Below are 14973 nucleotides of genomic sequence, written 5' to 3' on the forward strand. Positions count from 1 at the left end.
TACAACTGAAAAATCTTTACTTCAAATTTAAATTTACTTTAAATTTATCATATTTATAGAACGTATAGATTTAAACAAATAAAATGTACATAATTATTACATATTTACGTTACAATTTTTGTAAATATTTTTAAAAAAATAGAATAACATTATGACAATAAATTTAAATCGTTAGGGATTAGAATTATTATCATTGAATTCCTATTTACAAAAATGAGGAGGGTTTCCTGTAGTTTAAATACCAGCAGGGATTTGGACAAAAGCGCGAAAGGCGTCGTAAGAAATCAGGTCGAAACGTCGGCTAAACGTTCTTGTAACGTCAATAGCTTCTTATAGAAAAAATACTTTGAAAAGAGCACCACCCTCTAATAAGTACCACCCTCGAAACAAAACCGTTTAAACATAGAATAGCATATCACTTTAAACCCCAATGCGATTGTAATCAAATCTAAATCGAATATTACCCCCAGTAGTTCGTTTGACAAGGCATCTCATATCCACGAAGGACGGTTACCATCTATAGTTTATACACCGTGATCCACACTGGTTAGATTCGTCAAATCAATCGATGAATGTTGATTCTTAGTGAATTTACCGGTCGCTTTTCGCCCACCTGCCTTGACAGTCATGACCAATTTTTTAAATTCATGTCGCCATCTCGAGTCTGTAATACTATAAATCAATGGATTGGCACAGATATGAAATAAGTATGGTATGTACGCTAGATACATCAAAGCGAAATATGCATCAACACTTAGATCCTTTCCAGAGACATAATTGCTCCAACCTTTGATATTGAAATATAGTGTTACTATGTGTTTTGGAAATACGAAAAGTATGAAGACAAACACAACGCTGACCATTGAGTTTATGATACGTTTGTTTTCTTTTTGATGGCTAACTTGGTATACTAAATCACTAGCAGTTCTGATGATCGGTCTAGCGTTGAGCCGGTTCAAGTATCGGATGATTTTAGTGTATAAAGCACCGATTAGGATGATCGGGATGACATAATATAAGATGAAAGTAACGCCTTGATATACAGTTCCTTCCGAATGGGCAAGAGGCCATTGGATTTTACAAATTTGTAGTTCCTCATCTAGTTGGAAATGAGCGAGGAGCGGTGAGATACCAGCTGTAGCAAATATAAAATTAACAGCTAAGAAACTGTGTAATTTGATAGGTGTTATATCGAAGTTTGGATGAAATAATTTTAAGTAACGTTCAATACTGATAGCTAGAATAACTCCAACGGCTAGCATGGCTGAGATCGATTCCACAGATTTGAAAAGTGAACACAGGAACGGTCCGTACAACCATTTTGGCGTCCAAAATTTCGGTACAACATTGACAAATTGAAAAATAGCGAATATTAAATCATAAAACGCTAGCAGACGAATTAGTTTGTTCAAGTTTCCCGTTTTACGTTTACGGCTTGATTCGGAAACGCAAATAACGAGAGAGTTCCCGAAAATACCAACAAAAGCTGTTACGGCGGCAAAGATGGCGTAAACGCGTTGATAATCGTGCATATTGATTCGACGTACGACTTTTGGTTTAACGAATGAGCAGACATCGGTGCCGGTAAAAAGATCACAAGAACAATTTTGATGCGCGATCCCGAAAAGGTCACATAAATCGTAAACATCGCGAATCAAATGAGCCGTAACGGGGAGTTCCGTTGTTCTTGGTGTCCGGCAATTATCCAATACTTTGTTCCGGGATATGATTCTAACTGACCGGCAATTACATTCAGATTGTGTCATGTTGAAGAAAGAACAATAATTGATGGCTAATCCTGGTAACAGATGCGTGCTTTCCAAGCTAGTAATGTTAAGCGTTGAAGAATGTGAATTAGTATGAAGGATTGTACACAATGATGCAGTAACGTTGTTTTGATTCACGATAAAGTCTTGACACTGGCATGTTGAATTGGTGATTCCAGCGCGATGGCAAAGAACGGGTAAGGTACTCTCAGCAAAAGTGAAAGTTGATAGAAGTAGAAACCAAAGTAGTTGCGTAGTATATTTCGAAGCTGATGTACGTGTCATTTTTAGGGAATTTTGTAGTTGATTTGCATAACCTGAAAATGAAAGCGATAAAGTTAATTTAAAATTATCTACATTACATGTCTCTGTCAACGATTTGGATGGATAAATTGAAAAAGCCCGAAAAAGTGACTTTCAGAACAAATATTACGATTATGACAGCTCATACAGTACTACTACAATTTCATCTCATACTTTTTGAGAGAAAACAATTTAAGCATTAAAAGTCACACCCTTTTTTAAACTGTCTGAACTTAAAAATGAAGCACATGCACACGTGATTAGAAATGCATTTGGACAAAAGGTCAATTATTAAACTGACACATGACAAAAGAATAGCAGGTAAAGGTTTTATCAGGCACACTTCCAAACCCGCGTTGACCTAGCCTTGCATCTTTGTTCTTTATACAGCAACAAAATCTTATACTTTATATTCCCTAATATTGATTGATAAAGCATCCGCAATCCTTTAAACCAAAACTATCGAAGTTTCCTTTTTGCATTTCCGTATATCCTTGGGAAGCTCTATCCTTTCCTTAGTTTATAGTCTTTCCTTTCCTTTTTCAAACTGAAAAACCAGAGACGCAACCCAGCATGTGGCTTTGAAATGATTGCAAAATATATATGATCGATCTTTTTGCCTGTTTTAAGTACAAAACAACAGCGCGAAGAAGATAGAATATGACAAAAAAAACATTCGAACTTGTATAATAAGCCTAAAAAAAGGACTAAAACAAAGATAAAAAGCTCAAGAATATTTTATCTTTTCTCTGTGTTACTAGTCATCACACTTAGTATTCCGACAGGGGTTTTATAACTGACAGATGTTTATATTTCCTCGTTCCCTCCCTGTTCTTAGGGATGTACAATATTGAAAATTAAACAAATATCATGTTCTCTCCTTACTCAAATTTAGGATATGATTGAAAAAGATTTTTGAGTACTAAAAATAACATCCTAACAGCAAACCTACGTGAAAAGTAGAGTCTACTGATTACAGATTTTCGTCATTATTTGTACATCGTATTGATTTGCAACTAAAAATCGACTAAAATCTTAAAATCAAGTTTCCGTTGATCACGTCACAAAAATAGACGTTTCGTGGGTTAAAATTTGCTTTTCACATCAAAACGTGTTTGAATTCGAGTATGGGGGAGGTTTTTAATTACGCTTAACTAGCCAGTCTCCTTTGAGGAACTAATTTTTCTTGGTTAAAGAAAGAGTGAATAACACTGTTGAAAATTTCGATACTTTTGACCTAAAAATGAAAAAAGAGGATTTTTATTTAAAAAAGTCTTTTTCTTTTTTGTATCTCACAAATTTTGAAAAACTGAGACCTCTGAGCTTTCCTTCATTAAAAAACTGAGACTGAAATGATGACAGTCACTGGTATATATATACCTTATAGAAGATGGAGGGAGGGTATGGGCTCCAAAACATTTCAAAAGACTGAATTCCAGGAAATTAGACCTGACATAGGATTATTTTCTCATTGGAATCCTCCCAGCTGGCACACAAAGTTGTTTCAATGTTTATTTAACAGGTTGTGCCAGCCGGGCTCATTTTCAAGTGCAAATTTATGTAGAATTGAACACCAACAAACTCATCCAACCATCAACGTTCACCAATGATTTGCAAAACCCCTTTCCTTTTTTTCAAAACACGTATATACCAGAGAAACAGAGAAATCTCCTTTTTATCTTTCAATATCAAACTAACGTTACCTTCATAAATTTCGCACAACCAATTACAACAGAAGCAATCATAGAAATGAAAGAATTTGTCAAAAGTCTTGCTTAATGCGCAAATGAATTGCGAAAAATGTAGGCATGAGTTGTGATATTGACCTTTAAGATACGTTGATATACGTTTAAAAAGTTATTCAAACCTATTAACTGTGGTTTCGATAATTACACTTTATAGCGATAAGCTAGATAACTTCTTGTTAACTTTGAAATAACCTTAACGACCAACAAGTCCATACGATTGGCGAAGTCATTATCAAAGACCCACGTAAAATCCAAAGTTACGTCAAAATTTGGGAAAAATTATAACATTGTAAGAATATGGTAAGTCTAATTGACGACATGCACCAAATTTGCTCAACATTACCTAAATTCATAATTAAAAATAGTCCAAAAAACTAAAAACCCAAAAAAAGTCGAAGAGCTTGAGCTGGGGGTAAGTGCCCCATATTGCGTGGACTAGATAAATTCACAACTTTCGTAATATAAATAAGTAATTCTTTCAATTCCCAGCTTTGAATTAAAGCATCTATGTAACCCAAGGTAATTCTGTTTGTTAATTTGAGTGGTATAAATTTCATGAGCACCAATGAAAACATTCTAGCTTGAAAATTGTCGAAAAAAAATAAGCACACAAGGTTTTACCCAAATTAAGATCCTTCTAAAAAAATATATCGTAACTAGAAATTCCCTTACAAAAAGTCCAAAAATCCCAAGTTATCATAATAAAGTGAATCTTACACCCATTATGTTGAAACAATCTCGTGGCTAGGCTTGTTCAGTATCAGGGCCTATATTTGAGAAAACAATTGACCAGTATTTCCTACTGAGTGAGTCCATCTGTACTGCAAGTAAAATCACTATGAAACTACTTTCTCTTCTAAAGTTGTCTGTCGCGGATGAAAATAATGAATAAATTCTGTGATAATCTCAGTTATATTAAGAGTCACGTATCGCATTAGCAGATACACCTTAAAATACAAAGTCCCTTAAATAAGTGTGAAATGTCAAAAGAATAAAAATTATCCCACGGTCAAAAAACAGAAAGCTAAAGTAAAAAGAAACAAAATAGTCACTATCAAAAATCTATTTCCAATGACTTGAACATTTTTCTAAGGAACGTGACATTTGAAAAAATCATCCAACCTCGCCTATAGCAGAGCCAACTCCACCCAGACCCACTCCAGTTTATCTTAAACCATTCCAATCACAGTGTCCAAAATTTAAAAGGCGTATTATACACAGAGACAATCATTTGAAGACAAAACCTTAGTATTGAACATCTCTAGATAGCACAAACAACGTTCAGTTTACGTCCAAAACGTGTTTTGTTCGGGTCTGCTGACTTTTCAAAGTCATGAGATTTCGCTGAAGGTGAGAACCCATTATCGTTTGAAAGGGTTAAAAACGAGATCAATTCGATTAGGAATCAGAACTAATGTGTTGTAACCATTTTCTTCTAATAATTTGATTGGTTGACATATTTTCTTCCAGGAATCTGATTGGTAGATGCGAAGAGATGAGTCAGCTCTAGTTGAATAGTCAAAACAAGGATGTGTTGTGTAGAAAATGAAGAACGTGTCAATAGAGGGATGATATTAAGTCGCGACTAATAATCTGATAATTCAAATGATATGCCATCGATAGATCGCTTGTTTTTTCATCAAAAAAAAACACAGTAAAATTTTTACTTTTGAGGAAGTTTAAGAATAATTAAAGAAAAGCCTTTCTTTGGGAAAATAGATGAGAGATGCTAATTTGCGAGTCTTTTCTCTAAAAATGTCTCAAAATCAAATCTTCTTTCGGACCAATCACATCCAACCCATGAAAAGTGCTACAGATCCCATGAGTTGGTAAGCTACTAATAAAAATATCCATGATGGAAATTATATGCTTAAGAACATCACAATGATTTGGCAACTGAACCTATGAATAACGCATATGTAACAGCCTACAATCAATGAGAAAACTATCCAACAATCAATGTACACAAACACTACTAGTCATTTTATCATTTTATTAACACGAATTGAAAAATTTCGTGTTAATCAAAACCCCCTTAATTAAAACCCAGCCATGATGTCCTTGAAAAAGTAAACAAAATTCGTGTTAATTTTTAACGTGTTAATTTCAAGGCCGTTGAATACTTGCCTAGTAATATTCGTGTAATAAGGTAAATCTAACTTCTTTATCATCATTACTCCTCTAGAAAAAATATCAAAATCACGTTCAAAATCAGGTTTGTCATTTTATGTTTTTTTTCGTCTATTCGAAAGAAATAGCAAGGTACCGTTGTTCAAACATTACTCAAAACCCACCATTGATTCCCTCTTATGTAATCTATATTTAGGCCCACTTCGGATGAAGGGTCTAAATTAAGAAAGAATGGAAATTGATGTATCAGCCAAATAAAACAACGATGTTTTAAAAACTTTTTTCAAATTCGTGTTGAGATTTGGCTCATTTTCGCTCATTTCCCCATCCCACCCAGTTTCACCATATTCATAATAACCCTACACGCGTCCCCTCTGATATTTCTTGATAAATGGGGTGCGCATCGTGTATAAAATTCCTGTCCGAGAGTTACCCCAAATTTCGGATTTGGATTTTGCATTTTTCTTAAAAAGGTTCCGAAATCCAATGATTGTATTATTTAGCCCTTCAAAATCTTAATTCAAATTTAATGAAATTTAAAGATCTCTCACATAAACCTTATTAATCAAGCTAATTAACCTTCTTAAACTCAAAAACAAAACTCGGAGTAACTCTTGGACGGGAATTTTATACACGATACACAGCCCATATATCAAAACGCATCAAAAGGGAGACGTGCAGCCTACCCAATCCCACATTTGGTTTTAGAGATGTCAAATAGTTGAAAGGAACCTTAAAAGGTTAGAGACATTCAGTAAATATCAAAAGAAAACAACTTCCATGGCCTTTGGAAGAGTTCTACCGTTTGATCAGAAATGATTTCAAGAAGAAACCGCAACTACAACTTAAGCCTTACCAATGCCCGATTTCATTGGAATCTCTATTGATTGATTCGATCGTCGAAAATTCGAGCATTTTAATGTTTACTTGTAGGGCAAAAATGACACTTCTTTTCAATAACTAATCGATTTTCCTTTTTAGAAAATTTCTAGGGTCAAAAGTACACCCACCAACAAATGTCACAATTTTCCCGTTTTGAATAATTTAAAATATATTATTTTCAAAATCCAACAACATTTTAGAATACACAACCAAGTTTTACAAATAAAATTTACCTGACAATTTTCTTAATCTTTTTACATACAAAATATTACCAAACTGAGTTAGTACAACTACGTGATACATACTTTTTTTTAATAAGAAACCCAATTTTGATCTCACGGCTTGAGCATTCTAGCTCAATCTGAGAAATTTTCCCTAATTCATACTTATTTGGGGCAACGGCTATCCTTTACCATAGTTTGATATCTAAAAAGAACTTTTCCTTTTAAAAGATTAGTAAAACATTTTGGTTGTTTTTAGGGCACAAACCTCAGCAAGAATGCTGGTTCTTATAAAAAAAAGAATGCTTAATCAAAATCAACAACAAATATGCATTACTTTATATGATTACTAATACCAAATGTCAATATAAACAACAAAAACAAATCATATACCCTTAACCTTGTCTCTGTTAGTGTAGTCAGTACAAAGTACTATCGAACGATGACGTCATTTCACTTAGTTTGCATCATCTTAACATACAACATGGTTTATTTGTACATATGCCAGAATAACTGATTATGTTTGTCTTCTGGCCTTCAGGCCTTCGTTTATTTCGATATCTTATATAAATAATATTCTATGATACCGTAAGTTGGTCTAATGTCGACATCCCTCTTCTAATTCCGACACCCTTCTTTATTGGAGGTAGGAATAATATGAAGGTCAGAATCACCAATAGAGAAAAGTTTTTTTCCTCTCTGATTGCTAAGCAATAAAAATTAGCTTAAATCAGCTATTCTGACCTTCCTATTATTCTTATCTGCAAATAAGGGTGTCGAAATTAGAAGAGGGATGTCGACATTAAACCAACTTACGGTAATCGATCTGTTTTTATCAAGTCCAACGAAAAGAATATCCGAATATTCGTTTGTCTGTTCCGATTATTCTTGCTTATTTACTATATAAACGTTCGAATCGAATTACTCAATTGCATTACGTAACCTCAAATAATGTCGTGAAATAGCTTATCACTACAAAGTTTGACATCTTTTCCCGAACTAAGAAATTTAAAATCGAACTACAAAATGTAGCAAATTTCGAAATAGTCACTGTAATACAGTAAATGATTTTCACAAGGACTTTGTCATATCATAAAATTGTATCCAACATCCTTTAACATCAAGTCAAGAAAGTAAATTTACTTTTTTGACCACCATTTTCCTCAATCCATAGTTCATCACTACTGGTTAACGGTGTTGGTAAAGTTTCAAATTTACCAGTAGCGGTTGCGGTTACAACCAGTTGTCTGGGCCTGGAGATGTTGTTATTGTTGTTGATGTTTGGGTTTAACTTACCAACTGTGGGTGGACTTTTTCTCTTGGTACATGGATCATCGAGGACGGTGGCGACACTACTACGACGTCGTTGGGTCATGGTCGACGACATGGTTGCGGAATACGCGCTACGGTTACGCCAGTTATGACCAGTAAAGAAATTACGGACATCTTTACGCCATCGGGCATCGATTAAGCTGTACACAAGTGGGTTGATGGAAACGTGAAATGGATAAGTGAAGTGGGCAATGTATACCAGAATCACGAAAGTGGAGGCTTTCATGTCTCGTTGATTCGCGAAAGAGCCCCATCCATAATCATTATAGCTTAAAAATGTCATTATGACTTGTTTAGGGAAAACAAAAATGACAAAAGCGATCACAACACCGATCAGGACATACATGGTGCGGCGGTTGTCTTGGAGACGCTTTTTCCGTAAACGGGGGTCAGCGATGAAAGAATTTTTACCAAGAACAATGGTTCCATGTAATGTGGATATGATTAATGAATACAGCGTGGCGATGATGATTGTTGGGATCAGAAGATATACGATCAGGACAAACATATTGTATATGAACATGTCCTGGCTTCCATTCGGCCAATCGACTTCACAGATTCCAAGGTCGGTAATGCTGCTGTAATAAAAGATCGGGATACACGCCATTAATCCACACAAGCCGTTTATAAACAGAATGACATTCAAACCCGTCTTGGAGATTCCTCGGCTAAACGGATTAACGATTCCGATAAAACGTTCAATACTGATGGTCAAGATAACACCAATAGCTAGATAGACACCAAGGTATTCTGCACCTCGCAACACTCTGCATACGAATTTACCATATATGAATTTGGCTACCCAGAACTTTGGTAAAGCGTAGGTGAACTGGAAGATAGCGAAAAACAGGTCGTAAAGAGCCAAGTGAGCGATCAACATTTTGCATGGAGCTAAACCGATTCGGAATCGAACGGCAACTGCAATGACGATTAGATTCCCGATAATCCCGATAACTGAAGCAACGGTCTCTACTGTCGCGTAGGGTAGAAGAAAATATGCTGCCTGTATCAAATTTTGAACTGGTTTCGGTTGGAGAAAATCACAAACGGATTGCTTCGTTGTGTTATCACTAAGGTTAAAAAGCTTACAATCACAATCGTCTAAAGTTTTGTTAATGAGTGCGCAAAGTGCTTCGAAACCAGCTACAAAGCTCTCGTCCGGTTTAGTTTCTTGACAAAAATCCATTGCAAAGGTACCATTAGTGACTTCAAAATTATCACAACTGCATTCATTTTCGCCAGTCTGCTTAAAATAGAGACAGGAACGTTGTAACAGTGTCTTAAACTTACAGTCAACCTCCTTAATCTTTAATGACGTGTATTCAGACTGGTCATTGTTGGTGGTCTTATCAATGAGAGCAAAATCGACCAATCTACCATCTTTGATGATTTGAAACATATCTGGCTTACATTCTTCAAACTTGTCAGTGGTGCCGAATGCCTTACATGTGTCAAATAAGTCCTGCTCTTGGGGGGTTCGTTTCCGTATGCACTCTTCGTGGAAATTGATGTTGACAGAATCGGATTGACACCAGATGCCCTGGTCAAGTTCTCCTTTATTGAATGAGTCAGGAATTTTTTCATCTGGTTCACCAAGAGAAACTATCGCGAAATAACAGCTAGGAGTGAGTGTCTTCAACTCTTTTGAGATATTATTGGCAAGTCCAAGTTTAGTACATTCTGAAGTAAAACCACCAGGTAAAACGATGTCAGCACTTTTCTTACACCATGATGCCATTTTTGGGCAATAGAAATCACCGGACCCTTTCAGATCCAAAGTGTTGATAGAATGTTGTATTGCCAAGATAAGGATGAAGTTAAAAACAATTCCAAAATTGCAAGCCATAACTTTCGACTGATGAATCTTTCAAGGAGTTTTTCTTGTTTTGTTCGGTTCAATTTCTGAAAACTGACATAAATTTGATTTATGGTTTTATCAAAGAATCTACAAGAATATTAAACAAGCTATATCTTAAGCATAAAATGTAATTTGTTCATCATAAAATGTAGATGAAACTATGAACCCATGAACCATCACGCCTAATCCAATTGTATACGAATGGCATTTAAAGTCTAAAGAAAGCTGAAGGGTCTACCAGAAATCATATCCAACAAAACTATATCTATAGTCAGAAACTAATGACCTTGTAAAACACAAAAGATTGAAAAAACGTTTGAGGGCGGTACCAAAGACATTAAGAAAAATATTTTATGTTTTGAAATATTTATCTTTTCATTTAGGTACCAAAAAAACCACAAATGAATCAATAGTGACTTGACTCCGATCAAAGCACTGAAAGTTTTCAGACTCCTTTTAATGTCCTTTTTTCTTTAATCAACAAATGTAACGGGAATACTGCGCGCAAACGAAAAAAAAGGTGATTGGTAGGACTAAATGAAAAACGTAAATAAAGGTTAAAAAGGGGGTAAAATAGTGTTTTTTCCCGGTCAGGTAAACAGAAGAAAGCAGGAAAAGAAAAATAAGAGACATGGCGCAAAAAAAAAATATGATGAAACACGAAATTAGGGGCTAATCAAAGAGCTAGAATAGAACAGATTTTCTTTTAATATTTGTGAGATTTTTTATGATCGTATTTGTTTGTTCGTGTTTCATCTGTTAGGAAGAAATTGTTGTTCTTCTTATTTTTAGCCAAGCCCCCATGTTTCAAAGATATAAGGTAATTAACATACGAATGATGAACATTTTGAAATGATGACGTAAGACTCTCAAATTACTTCGATTGTTGATAAGAAGACCCGCCTCCGAGTTTGATTACGAAAAGTGATTTTCGAAGTCGTGGATACTAGTTTTGCCCAAATTTAAAATCATTTTTCCCAATCTGCAAAAGGGAACTGTCATTCTCCAAAATTAGTCGCCGTTGATGTCAAAAAACTGTACAAAATTACCAAAATAAGGAATTTCGTATCGCCACCTTTTATAGAACTACAGTTGAGAATAATTTCAATCGGATCAACTTTCGCGAGATGAAATTTCACGATTTCGCAAATTTTTGCCACTTTCGCAAATTTTTGCCACTTTCGCGAAATTAAATCCACCACAGATGATGAACTTAAGCGAAAATGAAATTTAACATAACTAAACAAATGGCTTCTAATGCTTTAAATGAGCTTTTCAGAGGTGTCGATACAATTAAGGCACTTTGTGTTGCTCTCTATGAGCAGAGAACAAAAATTAAATACCAATTAGTATGAAATTGGTAAAAGGTAAAATAAAGCGACAACTTTTTAAGTTGTAAGCCTAAAAACCATCTTATGTTTTTTTTTAAATGTATTTGTGAGAATTTTCTTGAAATATTTTTGGTGCTGTAAAGTGGGCCTTTAAGCCTTAATAAATGTTCTTAACTTTTGTTCTTTATATTTTGGCCATTGAAACCTTACTTTTCTTATAATTATAGGTTTTCTTATAAAAAACGTATAGCAAGATTCTAATTCAGATAACGGATGATAGAAATACAAATTATCGTCCACCTCTAAGCAAAACGCACTGTCGAATATTTTTAGATATCCGACGGAGAATATCTCTGCTACAGCAGCGAGCATATAAAGAAAATGGTTTTTTGATCAAATAATCATTTAAATGAGCATACCGGAAAAGTGGGATGGGAGAACCCGGGAACCCTAAGTAGGAACCCTAATGGGGAATTAAGTGGAACCCTATGCGGGTGGGAACGTGGGTGGAAACTCAAATGCGTTTTATAAATAGTGTTTAAAATATTTTTCTCTTTATAGAAAAATAAAAGTTATACTTTGTTATGAGAAAAATGTTCATTCTGAAAATGAAACAAAAACTTTCAAAATAAAATATAGAGCTTCTTCGTACATTACGGTCCGCAAACTCTATTATTGCGCTGCACTGCCTTTAACAAAGGGTTGTATTATACGATAAAAATCAACAAAAGGGCGATAACACTCTTGGAACGAAAGCTGACGAAGAACTTTTTTTCTTGTTTGGAATAGACACTTCAGGGGAATAAATTCACAAACACCACAAATTCAAGGAACTTCCGCAAAATATCCTGAAACGCCAATTCACGAAAATAACATATTAATAAAGAAATACTGTTTGTCATGTAACTAACTTAATTTTAAGATACATTTTAACTTGATAAAATGTGAAAATGTGAAAATGTAAATTTCGACCATCTGTTTCACAAAAATAATTGAAAATCTGTAATAAAAACAACGAATCACGAATTTATGATTTACCCCTCACATCGTTTTAATTATTTTGTAAAACCATGTTTTTTTTAAAGAAAGTGTCTGCTAGGCCAGCCCTGTGTATGCTCAAGCTTTCAAAGCGTCAAGGCATAGCCCATGCTCTATGCTTATGTGTATTGGAATGTGGCTAGCCGTGCAATATATTTTACGTGACCACTTTCAAACCTTTTTGAATTAATGAAGTGTATTCACATGCTGTGGTTGGTACAGAAAGAAATTGACAGCTTGACAAAATATTTCAGGCTGGCGTATATGCTTACGTTATTCTTTAGGAAATCTGCAAATCAGAGCTTTTGTTATGCTTATAAGAGTTTAGCTTATTAAAAAGATTCGATTTTTCCTATACACATATTTTATAAGCAACCAGGCTGCTAAGGCTCGAGTCCTCAAATTTCCCATATCTCTCGTTTCTATATCTCGTAAAGTATAAATTTAAGCTTTTTGGATAACGATACACACGATATACACTTTTTTATAAAAAATGGTGTTTCTTTGATTTCATCATGGATATTCTTAACTTTTGGGAAAGATCATTCTGGAATGTTCTTACAGTATTCTTAGGTTAGGATGCAGGATGCAAACCCAGCATTAATCGCAAGCAAAAGTTTGGCATTTTTGTAATACTGCTTAGCATTACTGGCGAATAATTAGCAATCTACAGGTTAATGGCCAAAAAAATAAAGCGTTTTTAGCTTCAGTTGCCAAATTCCATTCCAAATAAGATAGTTCAAACGTTCGAAAATGTCTTAAAAATAGAGAAAGAGTGAATAAAATAGGGAACAATTCAAATGCTTTTCTGCTAATACACCTTTTCGACCGTAGTCGCGCGGGCATTTTTTTTGTCCGCTTTATCCCACTAAAACCGTCCCAATCCTTTTTTGACGCATTTTTCCATTGTCTATAAATGCGAAAAAAGGACTGGGACGGTTTTAGTGGGATAAAGCGGACAAAAAAATGCCCGCGCAACTACGGTCGAAAAGGTGTATTGGTGAACGATAAATCATATATTCAACTTGAAAAATCGGATATCGAAATTATTCATTCTCGCTTGATTATATTTGACTCAGCTTCGTTTCGTCGAATATCAACAAGCTCGACTGAATAATTTTCGAAATTCATTCTTTCTGTCGAATACCTGCTTATAATATCTGGGTGGAAAATATACTAAACAAAAGAGGCAAATAAACCACAACATTCACAACAAAGGATATACATGAACAGCAGCTTACCTCAGAGACCAATTCTATATGATGGCGAGACATCAATCTTTAAATGTTACCTAAAATTCAAAAGAAAGGAAATAAAAAATATGAGACTGTATTGTTGGTGCAAATAATAATTAACAATTATTTGTTTTCATCGTTGAAATCAGTAAAAAACTTTTCTTTTCTTCTCCAATTTCGGAAGAATTAATTTGTTTCATTTTGGTATTAAGAAAAGGTAGACATTCTCTAAATGAGATGAGAAAATAGTCCAGCCTACTTGGACTAATATTTGACCACTTTCTGGTACTAAAAACAAATTTTGACAGGTATAGAAAATTGTCAGTTTACCTCGAAAACATGTGTTTAACTTTTAAGTAGATAAGATTTCTTGGAATGCTTTTTTTCTCTGTCTCTCTTGAGCAAATACAAGCCCAAGTTGTGCTTGAGAATTTAAACCTTCGTGAATTTTTCCACGATTCCATCACAACCAGTGACCTTTATAGACCCTGTACTAAGCTTGATCTTCCGTCTTTGATCGGAGTTTTTTTTGAAAGTGGTAGCCACAAAGAAGTAATTGCAGTGCACAAACCAACGTCCACACGGTGCTACATCATCAATATTCAAGGAAAAGTAGATCTAGCGCACTCGGTGTATTTTCACCGCTATTGATTAGTGCTACGATATTATTTTAGGGTACTCCGATCAAAGATTTTGATTGGCTTGAATTGAAAAACTGCCTCCAGGGTATAAAGCTCGGTGATTACAACCCACCTTTAATAGCTGATTAAGAAGATTATTTCAGGTCTCTTTATTTCAATGAAACAATTTTTCTAGATTTTCTTTTAAAAGTTCGTGCTGATATTATCTTTTTACGAAAGTCTTTTTATTTTTTACTCGATCGAAAATTGAAGCCTTTGATTTTTCGACCAGTTATTAAAAGTTTCATTGTCGAATGAGCCTGTAGGGAAAGAAAAATCACTTGAATATCATCCTCTATTCTCTCAAGCCTTGCCAAGATAAGAAAAGGCACGAAAACTGTATTCTGCCAAGATAAGAAAAGTCACGAAAATTGTATTCTCACAGAACAAAAAACACGTTAGGACTTTTTGTAATAACAAATAATGAGCAGGCACATAGAAAATTGCAA

General features: G+C 34.6%; 2 protein-coding genes across 2 annotated transcripts; both read right to left on the bottom strand.

Annotated features, from left to right (window-relative positions):
- Positions 1-14: 14 nt before the first annotated feature.
- On the bottom strand, positions 15-14957 carry LOC136802792 (galanin receptor 2a-like). Its single transcript, XM_067059555.1, has 2 exons — positions 13851-14957; positions 15-2083 (listed from the first exon to the last, which is right to left on the bottom strand). The coding sequence occupies exon 2, from the start codon at positions 2049-2051 to the stop codon at positions 525-527; it is 1527 nt and encodes a 508-aa protein (XP_066915656.1). The 5' UTR covers positions 2052-2083; positions 13851-14957; the 3' UTR covers positions 15-524.
- Positions 7314-10478, bottom strand: LOC136802787 (neuromedin-K receptor-like). The gene has a single exon (XM_067059551.1). The coding sequence runs from the start codon at positions 10226-10228 to the stop codon at positions 8171-8173; it is 2058 nt and encodes a 685-aa protein (XP_066915652.1). The 5' UTR covers positions 10229-10478; the 3' UTR covers positions 7314-8170.
- Positions 14958-14973: the final 16 nt, after the last annotated feature.

This window comes from Clytia hemisphaerica, unplaced genomic scaffold (genome assembly GCF_902728285.1).
Source record: "Clytia hemisphaerica strain Z4C2 unplaced genomic scaffold, Clytia hemisphaerica genome assembly, whole genome shotgun sequence".
Taxonomy (NCBI): Eukaryota; Metazoa; Cnidaria; class Hydrozoa; order Leptothecata; family Clytiidae; genus Clytia; species Clytia hemisphaerica.

Coding starts and splice junctions, on each gene's coding strand:
- LOC136802792 (XM_067059555.1), bottom strand. CDS start 2,051: ATGACACGTACATCAGCTTCGAAATATACTACGCAACTACTTTGGTTT.
- LOC136802787 (XM_067059551.1), bottom strand. CDS start 10,228: ATGGCTTGCAATTTTGGAATTGTTTTTAACTTCATCCTTATCTTGGCA.